Source organism: Amblyraja radiata, chromosome 7, assembly GCF_010909765.2.
Source record: "Amblyraja radiata isolate CabotCenter1 chromosome 7, sAmbRad1.1.pri, whole genome shotgun sequence".
NCBI classification, from domain to species: domain Eukaryota; kingdom Metazoa; phylum Chordata; class Chondrichthyes; order Rajiformes; family Rajidae; genus Amblyraja; species Amblyraja radiata.
In genome coordinates this window covers 79,982,663-80,002,302 of record NC_045962.1, presented here as the reverse complement: position 1 = coordinate 80,002,302, position 19,640 = coordinate 79,982,663, and the positions used below count along the sequence as shown (strand labels likewise).

Here is a 19,640-nt window from a genome sequence, read left to right as displayed (position 1 = left end):
AAGGAAGCTCAGGTATAAAAGCCGAAGTCAAGCCAGAACTCTCTCTCTCTTCCTGCTCTTCCTGCTCTGCTGGACAGCTCGTGGGCCTGCATCGACTTCGCTGTGAGTATCCTGGTGACCTGGTGAATTTCCCGAAATAGGAGGTTGAGGGGAGAAAGGTCAAGGGGGAGTATGCTTGCAAGTAACTTGTGTTAAAGTAAGTTTTACGACGTGCCCGATAGTTTTCGTCCATAGTTTTAGTTTAAAGCATAAGTTTAGCCACGCATTGTGTAGTGTTGGTGAGATTCGATTTCTCATTGTTTAATAAAGCCTGTAAATTTTAGACTTGCTTTGAGTCCATCTTGGTTTCTGTTTTCTCTCATCGGCACACTCTGGTCAATTCAACCTTTTATCATATCCCACCATAATTCCGAGGTCTAGAACCTAGGGGAATCCTTTTGTGGAGTAAAGGGAAAAACAAAACCCCTACAGAATGGCGACCATGACAGGACCTCGGTGGTTTGGGATATGTGATTTGTCAGAGGGGGTGAGAGAACGTAGCAAGATGGAGGAGAGAATCTCCTCTTATCTGTTTAAAAAGATCAATCTCACCAAACAATGGGTGATAGCACTGTTGAGAGCTGAGCAGCCCGCAGAAGCTGCAGCTCAATGGACGGAAAGCAAACTGTATAATAAAGGGCAGGAAAAGGCAGTTTGGCTAGCGTGCCTATCACAGCAGGTAGCCAATATGCAGAGACAGATAGATAGACTGGAAGAGCAACAGAGAGAAGCTAGGGCCAGCGCTGAAGAAAGCGCTAGAGAAGGGGAAGGGCTATCTGAGGAATGCAGTAAAGCCAGGCAGTGTATCTTGCAGGCGAGGGAGTCCCACAGAAATGCCCAGGAATTCCTCCAATGCCAGGTGGTAGAGGCAAAGGAGAGGGAAAGGAACGCCCAGGAACTCCTGGCTCAGAGTACACAGAAGTGCAGGGAGCTGGAGGGAAAGTTCCAGGATATACAAGCAGCATACAGGGTGGCCCGTAGCGAGCTAGGCAATAGTGATCACGGGCCTTGCCAGGCGAGGATAGCGCAGCTGGAGGAGACTCTGTCCAAGACTAGGGGACGGGTTCACCTGGTAGGACCAGGGGGGTCCCCCGGGGGCAGAGGGCTTCCCTCAGCAGATGATTCCCCAGTGGCAAAGGGGAATAGACCGCCTCCTGAGGCGCCGGGGATAGGTCCGGGTCGGCAGGTGGGGTTCGGGTTGTCCGGGGAGGGACAGGCCCAAGGAGGGGCGGGAGAGCACCCTCAGTTAGCGGCTTCCGCGCCATGTGTAGCACACCACGAGGTGGTGGGGTTACCGATCATGGTGGGAGAGCCAGGGGTAAAGGGGCAACAGCCCAGAGTAGGGCAGATGTGCCCGGCACGGCAAAGGAAATATGGTCCCCCGGTAGGGCAGGCAGATAGGGGGCCCATAGAGAGTGATATCATCATTCCCCATGGGGCACATGTGCTGAGGGGGATGGTGGCTCAGGTTCCCAAGTTAACCAGGGCAGGAGACCCGTCATTGCATTTTATGGAGGTGCAGCAGGCAGCCGACATAAACGATTGCGATGAGGTAGAACGGGTAAAGCTGCTACTGATGACCCTAGATTCATACCTATGCAAGGCGGTGACCTCCAGGGAAGGGGGAAGACCTGAAACATGGGTAGCGGCACAGACAGCGGTTCTGGAGGCCATGGGGTTGAATCAGGGTAGTCCTTTCACCAGGGTGGGGGAGACGGAGCAGCAGGTAGCTGAGTCCCCGGACATGTTCGCAGACAGGCTGTGGGCAGTGTATGAGGGAGCGTGTGGGATGCCTTTAGATAGGCAGAATTTAGATGGGAGAACAGCTCACTGGCTGAAGACTCTGGTGGCGAATTGCCTCCCGCGAGTTAGGGCAAGGGCCGAGCACTGGTTCGACCCAGCTGACCCAAACCTTAACGAGGCGGAGGTGATCAGGAAGCTCACCCTTGCGTATCGCAATGGGGTGAGAAGTGAGGAGGAGCCCTTTAAGGGCAAGGTACACGAAATAGTACCGGCACCCCCCAAAAGGAGGCAGTGGAAACAGGAAGGCAGCCAGACCTCTTCCGAGATGAGGCTGGTGTGCTACGGGTGTGGGAAGCCCGGGCACTACAAGAGGGAGTGCAGAAACCTAAGTAGAGCAGTGGGGGGTAGGACCCCGGTAACAGCCGACCCAGCCCCGGAGGTAACAATAGATTTAAGTGATCTATTGACCTATTTGCAGTCAAAGGCGGGAGGGTCTGGACAGGTAGCCATGGCAACTGGCCAGGGTGCGCCCGTATCCGTACCCCCGGCACCTTTATGACTGCCAGCGAAACAGCCCACATTCCTATGCCCGTTAGAGTGTAGCCCATGTGGGAGACCCTGGGTCAAGATGGAGGTCCAGGATGTGGTCGGGAGTTATCTGCTGGACATTGGTGCTTCCAGTAGCATTGTCCACACGGACAACCCCCGTACATCACCTCTATCTAGTAGGGCGCCCTATAGTCCACGAGGCGAGGGAAATCAGAGGGCGGATTGCTTGGCCAGGGAAGGAGCCAGGAGTGGGAAAGCATGGGATCCCCATGAGGAAGGACAGGTAGCTGCAGCCAGGGAGCAGCCTCGCGAAAAGGAGAGTGCGGGAGTGGTTTTGGCCCCGGACCTGACCATGGTCCAGGCACAAGATCCCATTTTAAAGGCTGCCTCAGCAGCCATTTGCAGGCAGGAGAAGATAGAGGGACCGTATGGGGGTAAAGATCAAGAACAGACCCGGGTTGATGTGGAAACCGTAGGGGAGCCAGGTGAGTCCACAGGTAGTCAGCCTGAAGTAGCCGGCTGTGTTCCAGGGCGAGGACTGGAAGCAGCGGAGAAGGAGGCTGACTCCAGCCCTCCGCAGGCAGGTACCGTAGACTGCCTAAGAGAGGCAGAACTAGCAGAAGCAGAGGAGATGGAGGTATCACCTCTGGTGTGGGAACCCCCGGTCAGACGTAGGAGTGACAGGGTCCCTAAACCCCCAGTAAGGTGGTCCCCATCCCTAATTAAACCTAGGGCTGGGGCCGGCCACAGGAGGGCCGGGAAGGAGAGTGGCCGAAACAGGGCACTACGGAGTGCGGCTGGAGGGAGCCCAGTCTCCACAGGGAACGTAGGGGTAACTCAAAACCCCGTAGTGCAAAGGGAGGTGAGGGGCAGTCAGGCCCCTCGACAGGAGGAGTTCTGGCCTGCACGGGAGGGCCCACCAGAGGGGTGGCCCCAGCGTGACGGGGACCAGTTATGAGTTGGCCACCCGGAGACGGGTGGCGTTGTATATAGCATTGGTTTGTGTGTAAGTAGATGTAGTTAGCGTAATTAGATATAAGGTTTTGTATAGCTACAGGGGAGTACAGGGACAGACAGTATGGGATCAAAGGGAGGTGCTGTGGAAAGGTAGACCACGACAGACAAAACAAAACCCCAAATGCCATTATTAGGCAGATTGCTCTGTGGAGGCAAGGAGGTGTTTTGCTTTGTTTTCCAGATAAGTAGCCCCGCCATATGGATGATGGCAACGATGTACCTCCGGATGTGAGTGGCGCGTCGCGGGGTCACGGAGGAGTCCGTCGGATTTGACTGAAGTGCAGTTACCCGCATGGTGCCCCCGCGAGACGGAATTAAAAGTCATGTTCCAGAAATTCCACAACCTGGATTTTGGGGACATAGACATAGAAGAGATGTACCGCGGGGGAGGGGATTTCACTTTGGGGTCCGGTAGGCAAAGACGAGGGGTGGTTAATGACGGGTTTACAGCATTTAACACGGGGACATCTATTATTAATAGCATGGACAACGTAGAACTGGCCTTGCAGATCAATCAGTTGAAGGGCCAGTTAAGAAAGGTTCTGGGGGAGGAAAATGCGGTGGTAGGATCGGGACTGCACGAAGAGGTGGCAATGACTCTACATCTAAAAGAAATCATAGCACAATTGGAGACACATGCAAAAACGATAAACGCTTTGATTAAAGAGGACCGGAATGCGTCCGATCAGGCTGCACAGAATGAGGTGTGTGGGCTGTATGGTGCGTGGTTGTTGGGGGAGGGGAGGAGCAACCTGGAAGACCTGAGGCAAGGTCGGGTCCCCTCCTGGATAAGCAACCAGCACCTAGCAGCGCTACACCCTTATAACAGCACTTTGAGTCCTTGTCAGCTTCGTGTGGCCTCCGAGGCCTACCCGGTACCGGTGGATTGCGGAAAATCCAATCACACCATAATGGGAGTGGTCGTACGAATCCCGGTAATGGGAACCTCGGCACGACCAGCTCCTCTGTACCGAGTGGAGAACGTGGGAGTTGTTCGTGGGGGGGTGCATATTCGCTACGGGAAGGTCCCGCCCTATGTCATAGTGAGGGAGCAAGCTGTGACAGGCATTGACCTTTTGGGTTGTCGGAGCCGGGGAGCACAGGTAATCCTGTGTCCCCAGCACATGGGCGCTGAGGCTAGGCCTCAGTGTGGGTTCAGGACTGTTGGGGCACAGCCTATAAACTGCACCATGGAGGCGATGGCGGCAGACCATGTCCCTCCACAGGTGGCGTATATAGGCAGTGGGACGTACTGTGTCACCACAAGTGCCCAGCGGTATCAGCACGGATCACAGCTGTGGTGCCCGATACCGCACAGCAGCTTCTGCTTTAAACCCAGGGCAGAAGTCCATGTGGCACAGCAGCGAATATTACCCATCCCGGAACCTTCTTCGGTTCACCTCTCGGTACGAGAAAATGTAACTGACTTATTTGACTATGTTGCCCATTTTGGGTATGATATTCCCCCAGTGAATGAAAAATTAAAAGAGTTGCTGGTGGCGGTCGAGTTGTCACACAAACACTTCTTCTCCCTGGAACAAAAGACTCTGGATATCGCCAGGGAGATCGAAGAGATCAAGTCTCCAAGTTGGTGGGACCTGGAGTCCTGGATCATAGTACCAGCATGGGTCCGCATCGTGTCCCATGTTCTGATCATCTGCCAGATGATAATTGTGGTGTATTTGCTATGCATTAATTGCAAATTTAAAAGGCGGAGGAGGATGGCCAAATTACAACAGCTGGTAAATCGAGCCACCCGACGTCACCATAACGACACCCCATCACTGTAAAATGTCTGTACTCTAGTGCAATAGTTTTTGTACATAAGTTGTAATCCCTGCATTTTCAGGGAATGGTCGTGAGGGTACTGTATGGTTTGTGGGATTGATGTAAAGTAAAAGGTGTATAGTGTAAGTTAATGTGCTTCGAGGGCCTAGTTTAGCGATTAAGGGGGCTTTCGGGGTACATAATTTCACCTTCTCACCAGGAGTGTTTACAGCTCTTGAGGCTGGAGGATTGCCCACTAACTTTGTCAATCGACACGGTCCGTGCGAGCCTGGACGTGTCGTAGGGGCATGTAAGTTATTTGGGCAAATCCTCCAAAATTATGGAAGAAATTGAATAAGCACATGGATATCTTAAAAGACAAATTTGCTGGCTGCAACGGAAAAAAACCCCCTCCAATACACATCAAGAATCAAACCCGTCTGGCCTGTGGACTTGGACATCACACAACGGTGTGAACAGGGAAGGCTGAGACGGAGATAACGAGATTCTCTTGGATACACAAAGGGAGGAACCAAGCTTCAGCAGACGGTGGTAAACAGGCCAGCACAAGCACAATCACCATCGGGGATGATAACGATCAGGCTGAGGGATCATGACATCAGCAAACCCCTTATCATCGGAAGCCTATTGTTCATGCCAGATCGAAACTGGGAAACATCAAAAGAACCCCTTCTATCCAGAGGACCACCTGGGGGTTTCAAAGGAAGCTCAGGTATAAAAGCCGAAGTCAAGCCAGAACTCTCTCTCTCTTCCTGCTCTTCCTGCTCTGCTGGACAGCTCGTGGGCCTGCATCGACTTCGCTGTGAGTATCCTGGTGACCTGGTGAATTTCCCGAAATAGGAGGTTGAGGGGAGAAAGGTCAAAGGGGGAGTATGCTTGCAAGTAACTTGTGTTAAAGTAAGTTTTACGACGTGCCCGATAGTTTTCGTCCATAGTTTTAGTTTAAAGCATAAGTTTAGCCACGCATTGTGTAGTGTTGGTGAGATTCGATTTCTCATTGTTTAATAAAGCCTGTAAATTTTAGACTTGCTTTGAGTCCATCTTGGTTTCTGTTTTCTCTCATCGGCACACTCTGGTCAATTCAACCTTTTATCATATCCCACCATAATTCCGAGGTCTAGAACCTAGGGGAATCCTTTTGTGGAGTAAAGGGAAAAACAAAACCCCTACAGACCCGAGGGCCTAAATCTGCTCCTATGACATGAACTATAGTGAGGCACATCAATTAAGGTGGGGACTAAGACATACAAAATGCTTACCTTTAGTAGCTGAGCCATAGATTGCAAGTGCAAGACTTAGCTGGGAATGTATACAGCACTAATTTAACATGCTGTCGGTTCCGGTCACTGTTAAAGGAAAGATTGCTCTGCAGAAGATTTTTTCCCCAAACATATAAATCTCAGCTATGACTAAAGTTTGGATCAGCTGCGGAATGGAGTGGAGTTTGAGTGGGCACTTGACTTTGATAACAATTGAGAGAGTGTATAAGATAAAATTAATATGAAGAACCTCTATTCCTTGGAAGAAGTAGATGGCACGGTGGCGCAGCGGTAGAGTTGCTGCCTTACAGCACCAGAGATCCGGGTTCGATCCTGACCACATGTGCTGCCGGTATGGTGTTTTTACATTCTCCCCGTGACCTGCGTGGGTTTTTCCGGGTGCTCCGGTTTCCTACGACACTCGAAGGATGTGTATGCAAATTGGCTTCGGTAAAAATTGTAAATTGTCTTAATTGTAAATTGCGTGTGTAGGAAGGTGTTAGTGAACGGGGATTGCTGGTCGGCGCAGACTCAGCGGGCCGAAGGGCCCGTTTACGCCGTGTATCTCTGGACTAAACTAAACTAAGTATTAAAAAGTGAAGAGGCATGGATTTAAAGTAATTAGTAGAAAGAATTAAGGAGAGATGAAGGAAGGTTTTTTTGCAGCCAAGGTGCTTAGGGTTTGGGAGTTACTGCCTGATAGGACGAGAGAAGCAGAAATCATCATCGCGTTTTAAAGCATACTTGGATATGCACTTGGAAACCTGCCTAAACACTGATGGACCAAGTGCTGGCAGCGTGGATTAGGCTGAGCAGCTTTGTTTTGAATGGTTGACAGCATGAGCTGAATTACCTCCTTCAGGTTCATAGATTTTCGACAAAGCTAGAAGGGTGTATGTGTTCAGAAGTTAATCTTTGCTTGATAGCATCAATCGCATTGTGTAGCATCCTCGTGGCACTCTGCCCTGTCTCCGAAACACATTTCATTCGCATTGATGGAACATATTTCTGGAACACCAGAGGTTGAGAGGAGATCTGATCAAAGAACGTGAGAAGGAGCAGCAGATGCTGGTTTACACTGGAGATAGACACAAAATGCTGGAGTAACTCAGCGGGACAGGCAGCATCTCTGGACAGAAGGAATGGGTGATGTTTCGGGTCGAGAGCATTCGGGTCAAGGAATGGGTGACATTTCGCCTGAAGATGGGTCTCAACCCGAAACATCACCCATTCCTTCTACGGAAATGCTGCCTGTCCCACTGAGTTACCCCAGCATTTGTGTCTATCTTCTGATAGGAGTATATAAAGTCATGAAAGGCAACTAGGGTAGACAATCAGAACCTTTTTGCCAGGATAGAAATATTAAATTCTAGAGGGCGAGAGGGGGAAAGTTTAAAGGAGATGTGCAGGGCAAGTTTTTTTTACACAGAGAGTGCTAGTTGTCTGGAGCATACTGCCACAGGTGGTGGTTGAGGCAGGTACAATAGTGGCATTTAAGAGGCTTTTGGATAATCGCATAGATTAGTTTAGTTTAGTTAAATGTGAGGTGCACCGAGGCAAAGTGAAAAGCTTTTTTGTTGCATGCTAGCCAGTGAGTGGAAAGACTATGTACGATTGTACAGTGTACAGATGCATCATCATCATCATCATCGTTGAAAACATCAACGGGCACGGTGCCTTAAGGGCCTGTCCCACTTGGTAATATTTTTCGGTGACTGCCAGCATCATATCAGTGTCGTCAAAAGATTTTGAACATTTCAAAATCCAGCGGCGACAAAAAACATGTTGCGACACTTGAAATAACACCGCACGTCAATACTTCAGCAGGCCGCGTCATGCCGCGTCACCGCAGCATCACGCCGCGTCATGCAGCATCACGCCGCGTCATGCAGCATCACGCCGCGTCACCGCAGCATCACGCCGCGTCATGCAGCATCACGCCGCGTCATGCAGCATCACGCCGCGTCATGCAGCATCACGCCGCGTCACCGCAGCATCACGCCGCGTCATGCAGCATCACGCCGCTTCACCGCAGCATCACGCCGCGTCACCGCAGCATCACGCCGCGTCATGCAGCATCACGCCGCCTCACCGCAGCATCACGCCGCGTCAAGCAGCATCACGCCGCGTCACGCAGCATCACGCCGCGTCATGCAGCATCACGCCGCGTCATGCAGCATCACGCCGCTTCATGCAGCATCACGCCGCGTCACCGCAGCATCACGCCGCTTCATGCAGCATCACGCCGCGTCATGCAGCATCACGCCGCGTCACCGCAGCATCACGCCGCGTCACCGCAGCATCACGCCGCTTCATGCAGCATCACGCCGCGTCATGCAGCATCACGCCGCGTCACCGCAGCATCACGCCGCGTCACCGCAGCATCACGCCGCGTCACCGCAGCATCACGCCGCGTCACCGCAGCATCACGCCGCGTCATGCAGCATCACGCCGCGTCACCGCAGCATCACGCCGCGTCAACGCAGCATCACGCCGCGTCATGCAGCATCACGCCGGAAATTTTTTGGTGACCTGATAGGTCGGTCAATAACACTGGCAGTCGCCGAAAAAAATCGCCAAGTGCGACAGGCCCTTAACAATGCCGTGTACGACAGTGATCGCAACTTCTACTGAAGTGTGGATGGCCGTTGGATCGCTAGGAGCTCATCCACCCTTTGACAGGTCTTGTTTTTGGTCCCTCTGGGGGTCCACAGCCCCCTCCTCACCTGGCAAACCAGGTGGGAGAGACGGTTTAGTCGCTGACTATCCGACCATGGAGCAGGTAGCACGGGATTACATGGTACCAGTGGCGGAGGGAACTCTCCCTGACCTGACTTGACAGATGCAGGATAAAAGAAATAATGTTTAGTGCAAGATAAAGTGCAGAAATGTCCAATTAAATATGAAGGGTTTTGATCCGAAACGTCACCCATCCCTTCTCTCCGGAGATGCTGCCTGTCCCGCTGAGTTACTCCAGCATTTTGGTCTATCTTCGATTTAATCCAGCATCTACAGTTCCTTCCTACACAAAGTCCGATTAAAGATGGCCAGAGGGTCTCGAATGAGGTTAGTAGGAGGTCAGGACCGCTCTCTAGTTGGTGGAAGGATTATGGATTATAGGCAGGCAGATAAGAGTTGATGTAGTATCATGTTTAGGAAAGAACTGCAGATGCTGGAAAATCGAAGACAGACAAAAATGCTGGAGAAACTCAGCGGGTGAGGCAGCATCTATGGAGAGAAAGAATAGGCGACGTTTCGGGTTGGGACCCTTCTTCAGTCTACTGATGTCGGGGTGGGGGAGGGCAGGGAGAGAAATAGAAAGGAAGAGGTGGAGACTAGTCGGCTGTGGGAGAGCTGGGAAGGGGAGGGGAGGGGAAGGAGGGAGGGAGCAAGGACTACCTGAAATTGGAGAAGTCAATGTTCATACTGCTGGGGTGTAAACTACCCATGCAAAATATGAGGTGCTGTTCCTCCAATTTGCGGTGGGACTCAGTCTGGCAATGGTGGAGGCCCAGGACAGAAAGGTCAGATTCGGAATGATGTAGTGTCATGTTCAGCACAGTCGTATGGACCAAAAGACTTGTTCCTGTGCTGCATTATTACATTGCATTTCACACCACCATTTGGGGATTAAATTGGAGCTTTATCGATTAAGCCTGACAATGTCACTCTGTATCACAGTGATTCCCAAACCAGTCACTCCACCAAACCAGTCTGAATATTTTATCTTTATTACCCAAAGCCTCATTGTTTTCTACATCATGTTGCAAAGCTTAATAGGCAGCGGTAGAGTTGCTGCCTTAAAGCGCCAGTCACCCGGTGTGACAGAGTTAGTATGTTTGGATCGAACTCGGTGGGCCGAAGGGCCTGTTTCCGCGCAGTATCTCTAAACTAAACTAAGCTGAATTGATGAAAAGACATACAACATAAAATTGAACCTTCATTGCAAGCAGCTGAGATTGAAACATCATCCCTACTGATCCTTATAGCCCTGTCCCACGGTGCGAGTTTATTCCAAGAGCTCTCCCGAATTAAAAAAAAATCAAACTCGTGGTAAGCATGGAGAATGAACGTAGCGGGTACGTCGGAGCTCGGGGACGTCTCTTAGCGCTAACGGCAGGTACTCGGGAAGACTCGCTAACAGCAGGTACGCACGGAAAGACTCGTGAAGATTTTTCAACATGATGAAAAATGTCCACGAGAGCCCCGAGTACCGACGAGTGGCCATTACCGTAAATCTCCGAGTTCGAATCAGGGCAAACACGGGAGAACTCTTGGAATGAACTCATACCGTGGGACAGGGGTTTAAGCACACTACTTATGCAGTCTGAAGAAGGGTTCCAACCCAAAAAGCTATCTATTCTTTTTCTCCAGCGATGCTGCTTGACCCGTTGAATTACACCAACATTTTGCGTCTATGTTCGGTATAAACCAGCGTCTGCAGTTACTTCCTACGCATTCCCTACTTATCTATTGAACACACTGAACTGTAGATCAGGCTCGTCTGAGTGTTGTAACTGGGAAATGAGTGCTACAAATTTCATTTGCACAAATAAATGAATGAGATGAAACATTTCTTTGTCATTTGTTGCTAATGAGTTTTATAATTTACACCTTAGAGTTTATTGATATGCTTGGGACTTGTTCTTTCGCTTGGGCAGCTTACACCCCAGCGGTATGAAAGCTGACTTCTCATACTTCAAGTAACCCTTGCTTCCCCTCTCTCTCCATCCCTCCCCCTTACCTCGTTCTCAGACAAGTCTGACTGTACTCTGATTAAGTTTTATAGTAAGTAAGTAAGTAATTTTTATTTATATTGCACTTTTAAATCAAATCACGTTGAAGCCAAAGTGCTTTACAGAGAAGAAATTAGATTACCATACATCCATATAAAATAAAAAAAAATAAAAAAGACACAGCAGACTATAGAGTCTAACGTGAACGTCCCCCCACAGCAGAATCAACATTTTCCACTGTGAGAGAAGGCACTAAAAAGTCCAGTCCTCCTCCACTTAGTTCACCCGAGGTCGGGGCCTATTTGAAGCCTCCGCAGTCGCCGCAATGGCAGCCCGATGTTATAGGCCCTCTCGCCGTCTGTATCTCTGTATGTTTCATTGCAAACAATGACGTGTTCTACAACTTCCTTCAGCCTCATCTCCTTTGCTGCCTCGTTTTCACACCTTACACTTCCTTACCTCTGTGCATCCATCTTCCCTGACTCACAGTCTGAAGAAAGGTCTACACCTTCAATCCAGAGATGCGGCCTGCCCCGTTGAGTTACCCCAGAATTTTGTGTCTATCTTCACCAGCACTTACCCGGCGTGTTTAAAAGGCGTGACCTTCGGCAGTGGTAAGATACTTCCTGCTCACAGTAATCCATGTTGTTGATCATAGCCTGGAGTTGTTCCCGGTTGGCAGTGTAGCTCAAGTGCACGAGCTGAGGCTTGCTCGAACTGGAGCCCTGGACTTGGGTTAGCTCTGTGTTGTTGTGCTGAATCACTGTCCACGTTTTTTCTTCTGTTGAGAGAGTGAAATAATATATCAACAAAACGCCAGGCACAACAACAATCTACTACGATGAATGCCTCCTTGTGGCGATCCCTGGAAACAACCACACGATAAACTCTAGGATGCGTCGGGCGACCATGTTGGACGACGACCGAAGCCAACAGCGAGCTGTACGTCGTCTGACACACGAGCGAAAGAACGCGAACGAACAAATTAATACGTTATTGTCACATGTAACAAGTCGCAGTCAAATTCGTTGCTTGCATACAGAGGTATGCCAATAGTCACCACATAATGGTCACTGACAGAGTTACAAAGTATCCTGCACCAGGTCCCTCTTTTTTTCTCCCCCCCTCCCCTTTTGTTCTCCCCCCTACCCCCACCCTCTCCCTCATGGCGGTCCCCCACGCCAGATCCTCCATTGTTCCCCACCCCCCCCCCCCCCTCATGATGTAGTACAGCATATAACCATATAACCATATAACAATTACAGCACGGAAACAGGCCATCTCGGCCCTACAAGTCCGTGCCGAACAACTTTTTTCCCTTAGTCCCACCTGCCTGCACTCATACCATAACCCTCCATTCCCTTCTCATCCATATGCCTATCCAATTTATTTTTAAATGATACCAACGAACCTGCCGCCACCACTTCCACTGGAAGCTCATTCCACACCGCAACCACTCTCTGAGTAAAGAAGTTCCCCCTCATGTTACCCCTAAACTTCTGTCCCTTAATTCTGAAGTCATGTCCTCTTGTTTGAATCTTCCCTATTCTCAAAGGGAAAAGCTTGATCACGTCAACTCTGTCTATCCCTCTCATCATTTTAAAGACCTCTATCAAGTCCCCCCTTAACCTTCTGCGCTCCAGAGAATAAAGACCTAACTTATTCAACCTATCTCTGTAACTTAGTTGTTAAAACCCAGGCAACATTCTAGTAAATCTAATAACCAACAATTTTATATACATTGTGTAGGAAGGAACGGCAGATGCTGGTTTGTACTGAAGATGGACACAAAAAGCTGGAGTAACTCAGCGGATCCGACAGTATCTCTGGAGAAAAGGAATTGGTGACGTTTCGGGTCGAGACCCTTCTTCAGACAGAGAGTCAGGGGAAAGGGAAACAAGACAATAGACAATAGGTGCAGGAGTAGGCCATTTGGCTCTTCAAGCCAGCACCGCCATTCAATGTGATCATGGCTGAACATCCCCAATCAGTACCCCGTTCCTGCCTTCTCCCCATATCCCCTGACTCCGCTATTTTTAAGAGCCCTATCTAGCTCTCTCTTGAAAGCAACCAGAGAACCTGCCTCCACCGCCCTCTGAGGCAGATATAGACGGTGATGTAGAGAGATGTAGAACAAATGAATGAAATATATGCGAAACTGAGTCCCTGCCGATCAGTGATCCATGCAAACTAACGCTATCCTGCATGCACTCGGGACAATTTGCAATTATACCAGGCCAATTAACCGACAAACCTGTATGTCTTTGGAGTGTGAGAGGAAACCAGAGATCCCGGAGAAAACCCTCACAGGTCACGAGGGAGAACATACAAACTCTGTACAGACAACACCCGTAGTCAGGATCAATGATAGGACAATGGAATAATAATTCGAGTCGATCCAATTCTGTTTTGAAAACATTCAATGATTCTGTATCCACCATTCCTAAATTTAGTTTAAAATCCTGTCTATTCACTGAATTTAGCTATTTTTACCGAATAATGAATGGCCTGGATAGAGTGGATGTGGAGAGGATGTTTCCACTGGTGGAAGAGTCGGGGACCAGAGGTCATCGCATCAGAATTAAAGGATGTTCCTTCAGGAAGGAGATGAGGATGAATTTCTTTGGTCAGAGGGTGGTGAATCTGTGGAATTCATTACCACCGAAAGCTGTGGAGGCCAAGACAATGGATATTTTTAAGGCAGAGATAGATAGATTCTAGATTAGTACTGGTTACGCGGAGAAGGCAGGAGAATGGTGTTAGGAGGGAGAGATAGATCAGCCATGATTGAATGGTGGAGCAGATGGATGGGCCGAATGCCTAATTCTGCTCCCATCACTTATGACCTTATGAACATGCATTATAATGTTTTTTTTCTCTCTCCAAACTATCCTTGCACTTGGTTCCCCAGGGTTTTAAATTGGTATTTATTGATCGTTCCACCATTCTCTAATTGGAACAGTTTGTCTTCAGCTTCCCTGTCTCTCTGTCTGGACTATTTATAGGGACTTTGGTGTTTCTGTTTCCAAAAGCAAATAACGCAAGTGAAATTATAAATGGAACTTTAGGTTATGAAGGCAGCAACCCTTATCTAAACAACGTGCTTGGCACAACAATATGTAAAAGGACCAATGATGCATTCAGTTTTCAAAGACTTACATACAGTTCAGTTTGGTTTAGTTTATTGTCACGTGTACTGAGGTACAGTGAAAAGCTTCGTTGCCCGCTAACCAGTCAGCGGAAAGACAATACATGTTTACAATCGAGCCATTTGCAGTGTACAGATGCATGATGGTGATGAAACAAAATACAGAGCGGAGGTGCAGAACCTGGCGGACTGGTGCGCACGTAACAACTTGTCACTAAACACCTCCAAGACCAAGGAGCTGATTATTGACTTCAGGACGTCACATAATGGAGAATACGCCCCAATCTCCATCTACGGGGACAGTGTGGAGAGAGTGTCCAGCTTTAAGTTTCTGGGCACTCACATTTCAGAGGACCTCACATGGTCCACCAACACCGCTGCGCTGGTCAAAAAGGCACAGCAACAACTGTTCTTCCTGAGAACATTAAAAAAGACTGGTCTGCCCCAACAGCTACTGACAACGTTCTACCGCTGCACCAGAGAGAGCATACTAACGTATGGCTTTTCTGTGTGGTATCTCAGCTGCACGGAGGCGGAGAGGAGAGCTCTTCAGCGTGTCGTCCACAGAGCGTAGAAGATAATTGGGACACAGCTACCAGCCTTGGAGGGCATCTACCACACACGGTGCCTCAGGAAGGCCGTCAGCATCCATAAAGACTCCTCACACCCTTATAATGGACTGTTCGAACTACTTCCCTCCGGCAGACGTTACAAGGCCTTCTACGCCCGAACCTCCAGACTCAGGAACAGCTTCATTCCCAGAGCTATAGCGGCTCTGAACCGGCCCTGCTGAGTGCCCCCCACCCCCCCTGGACTGTCTCCCTCGGATGGTCACGTCACACAGACACATCTGCACTTTAGTCTGTTTGAACTGTTTTGACTATTTTACTGTTGTAATGTTCTTTTTACAAACCATGTTCTCGAGGTATCTAAATCTAAATTTTATTAGTTATTTAAGTTATGACATCGGATGGAAGCTGCATACCAAATCTCGTTGCGCTTATGGGCAATGACAATAAAATATATTATTATTATTATTATTATTATTATTATTATGATAAAGGGAATAACGCTTAGTGCAAGGTAAAGCCAGTAAAGTCCGATCAAAGAGAATCCGAGAGTCCCCTGTGCGGTAGGTAGTAGATCAGTTCTGCTCTCTGGTTGTGGTAGGATGGTTCAGTTGCCTGATAACATCTGGGAAGAAACTGTCCCTAAATCTTTCAACTTTCTGAATTAGTTCTTATCTCCTCCCAACTTTCTTTGCATCAAGAAGAACAATCCCACGTTCCACAAACCAAGCGGTTTAAATCTGTTAGTGCCAGAGCCATTCCAACATAGAATATTCTATATTCTATGTTCGCTCTTCTGGGCGAGATGCTAACTGCATTTCATAAGTTCTAGGAGCAGAAATAGACCATTTGGCCCATCAAGTCTACTCTGCTATTCAATGATGGCTGATCAACCTTTCCCTCTCAACCCCATTCTCCTGCCTTCTCCCCATATCCCCTGACGTGGCGCCCGTACTAATCGAGAATCTGTCAATCTCCACCTGAAAAATACCCGTTTCGTTGTCTCTGTACTGTATTCCGTTGTCTCTGTACTGTACACTGCACATTGACAATAAAGATTAAATCTGAATTTGAATCTGAATCTGAACAAATCTTTGCTGCAACATCCATGGGATATTCACAGCTTTCACAGAGTCATTGTCATGGACTGATACAGTGCAGAAACAGGCCCTTCGGCCCATCTTTCCCACACCGGCCAACATGTTCCAGCTACACTAGTCCCACCTGCCCCCATTTGGCCCATATCCCTCCAAACCTGTCCTATCCATGTACCTATCTAACTTGTGGCGCCTTCACGCCCACGTTGGTTGTGCATGCAGCCTGTCACCGCTGGCAACTCGCAAGCAGCCTCACGAGGAGGTCCCAGCCACAAGAGTTCAATAATAATTCTAAGGTCAGATGCACTAAATGGCCTAATCTACACACGGGTTGTGATTGGTGAGAATGTAGGTGAAAGGGGCATCTGGAATAAACGTGACACAAGGTGTCTGGCTCAGCTAAGTGTCCTTTCTTTCTGTCGTGGGATTCAGTAGATCCTACAAACTGTTTCTTAAACGTTAAGATAGTCTCTACCTCAACTACCTCCTCTGGCAGCTCGTTCCATACACCCACCAGCCTTTGTGTGAAAAAGGTACCCCTCAGATTCCTACTAAATCCTTTCCACTTCACCTTAGACCCATGTCCTCTGGTCTGTTGATTTACCTACACTGGGCAAGAGACTCGGTGCATCTACCCGATCTATTCCTCTCATGATTTTATACACTGCTATAAGATCTATCAGATACGCCTTAAGAGTGATGATCAGAATTGGTCGCAATACACTAATTGTGACCCAACCAATTTTGTATAGGCTTGACTTAACCTCTCTTATTTAATGCATTATCCATCGATTCATGCAAACCAAGTGGTCCTCTGCTTTGTAGAGTACATTCTCAGCATATCCTTCCACCCCTTGTGCTCAGATATATCCTGATCCTTCTGCACCTGAGAGACTCGGGTTGGCCGGCACAGAGGCACAGCAGTAAAAATCCAGCCTTACAGGACCACAGACCCTGATTTGATCCTGTCTGTACGGAGTTTGCACGTTCTCCCTATGACCACGTGGGATTTCTCCGGGTGCTCCGGTTTCCTCCCACACTCCAAAGACGTGCGTGTTTGTAGATTAATTGACTTCTGTAAATTGTAAATTGTCCCTCATGTGTAGGATAGTACTGGTAGCGATGTTACAATACTCACGTTCAGCGGCGCTGCAGTTCTGCCACTGACCGTGTGTGCGACTTTGGCACCTTTGAGGGGTGGGGGCAGGATTAAAATGTTTTCTCCTGCCTGTCGGAGTCGAACTTCCTCAGGCTGTTAAGCTGCTGAAGAATAATCGATCCGACTTCCGTTCTCGGAGGTTTTTTTTTTTAAATCGCGGGACAATTTACTCCCTGGAGTAAAATAAAAACCTATTTCTAACGCCATCAACACCCACAACAGGACGGATCTCACGTAGTGGACAAAACAAAATGTAAGTCGTTTATTTTACATATAAACTTGCTTCTTAGGATGACTTTAATCAAATTTTCCTTGGCGATAATGTGATTTTGGCCCCTATACGAACCAGCAGTGTTTTTCCTGCCAATATGGGGTTTAAATTCACCGCAACCGCACCGTTCCAATTGATCGCGTTCCACAAAAACCCACTCGCAAGATGATTAAAATGCCCATTAATTTACGGGAATAAATTTGGCCTATAAATTCATGACAATGAGATTTAAAAATCATGTTGTATTGTGATTTTTTGTGTGAATGTTATTTGGACACTTAGGCTATTTAAAAATGTTAACCTTTTCTTAAGAAATGGATAGATGTTTAGATCTAGTAATTGAATTTTGTAATTAGCTACAATTAGGTAACTAATTATATGCTTTAATTTCAGGTCATCCAAGTAAGGTTGTTTCATATTTGTTTCAGAATGCTTCAATCTATAATAACTGAAAATTGCATTCTGTTCTCTTAATTTTTAAGAAAGTTATGGGCTTTTGACTGTCCTCGATCACAGCTTTTGAGTTAAGTCAATGGAAAAGCAATAGGGAACAAGATGCTAATTTCACAGTATGAAAATGGCCATAACTTTTTTAATACTGAAGATATGAAAGTGAATTAGGTGTCAAATTAAAATTATTTTTATGCTTTATCTGATAGGTTAAATTACAGCCTTGATTTTTAAAATCTCAAAATTTTGTAACATTGCTAGTACTGGTGTATAGGGCGATTGCTGGTCGGCGCAGAATCAGTGGACCACAGGGAATTTTTTCACGTTATATCTCTAAAGACTTATCCTTTAAAAATGTATTGTTTATTTTATTCTGAGTACATTCTCAGCATATCTTTCCACCTCTTGTGCTCAGATATATCCTGACACCTCTGCTCCTGAGATACTAGGGAGGTGGCTGCACAGTGGCGCAGCAGTAGAGGTGCTGCCTTACAGCGCCAGGGACCACGAGTGCTGTCTGTACGATCTCCCGGTGTGCACCAGTTTTAATAAATCATCCGTTACTTTGAACACCAACTCTGCGAGGCCTTTCCATTTGCTCCCACCGATGTCTTAAAATTTATAACATTTATTTGCAAGTTGAAACTCATATGTTAAAGTTGCCAATTATGAATTGTAGCTTAAATATAGAACATTTTGATGGAGGTGTCTGATACCTAGTCAGAAGTGTTAATCCACTTTGTTTTCATGGATATGTGACACTGTTAAAATACTAGGTTATTATAACATGTTACTCTTTGTCTAAGACAGTTTTTTTTTTTAATGTGTTTTTGCAATTTTCAAATCATGCAGATGTCATTAAGTATTAGAAAATTATGTGGATCCAAGATTGAATGGATTCTTCTTCTTTAGCAGAGAGGTCAAAAACCAGGAGACCAATAGACAATAGACAATAAACAATAGGTGCAGGAGTAGGCCATTCAGCCCTTCGAGCCAGCACCGCCATTCATTGTGATCATGGCTGATCATCCACAATCAGTACCCCCGTTCCTGCCTTCCCCCCCCCCCCCCCCCCCCCCCCCCCCCATATCCCCTGACTCTGCTATTTTTATGCGCTCTGGTCGGCACTGACTCTGAGGGCACTGTATCTCTAAAGTTTAAAGACTGAAGTCTACAGTCCCTCTCAAGGTTTATGAGGATACTACCTCTTCTGATATAGAAACATAGAAACATAGAAAATAGGTGCAGGAGTAGGCCATTCGGCCCTTCGAGTCTGCACCGCCATTCAATATGATCATGGCTGATCATCCAACTCAGTATCCTGTACCTGCCTTCTCTCCATACCCCCTGATCCCTTTAGCCACAACGGCCACATCTAACTCCCTCTTAAATATAGCCAATGAACTGGCCTCAACTACCTTCTGTGGCAGAGGCCATATGCCTTCCTTTTTCCTCTCCACACATTTAGGTTAGAGATACAGCTCGGCCCACCAAGTCCACGCCAACCAACAATCATCCCATACACTATCCAACACAAAGGACAACAGACAATAGGTGCAGGAGTAGGCCATTTGGCCCTTCGAGCCAGTACCGCCATTCAATGTGATCATGGCTGATCATCCCCAATCAATACCCCGTTCCTGCCTTCTCCCCATATCCTCTGACTCCGATATTTTCAAGAGCCCTATCTAGCTCTCTCTTGAAAGCATCCAGAGAACCGGCCTCCACCGCCCTCAATTTTTACAATTGACCGAAGCCAATAACACGACAAACGTGAGCGACTTTGGAGTGTGGGAGGAAAATGGAGCACCTTGA

At 48.0% G+C, this 19,640-nt stretch overlaps 1 protein-coding gene across 1 annotated transcript in view; it reads right to left on the bottom strand.

The window, feature by feature from the left end:
- LOC116975561 (contactin-associated protein-like 5) overlaps positions 1-19,640 on the bottom strand; it is a 1,077,365-nt gene that overhangs the window by 335,851 nt on the left and 721,874 nt on the right. The window contains exon 13 of the mRNA XM_033024848.1: positions 11,712-11,912. Coding sequence (XP_032880739.1) covers positions 11,712-11,912 — 201 coding nt within the window. The remainder of the gene's footprint in view (positions 1-11,711; positions 11,913-19,640) is intronic.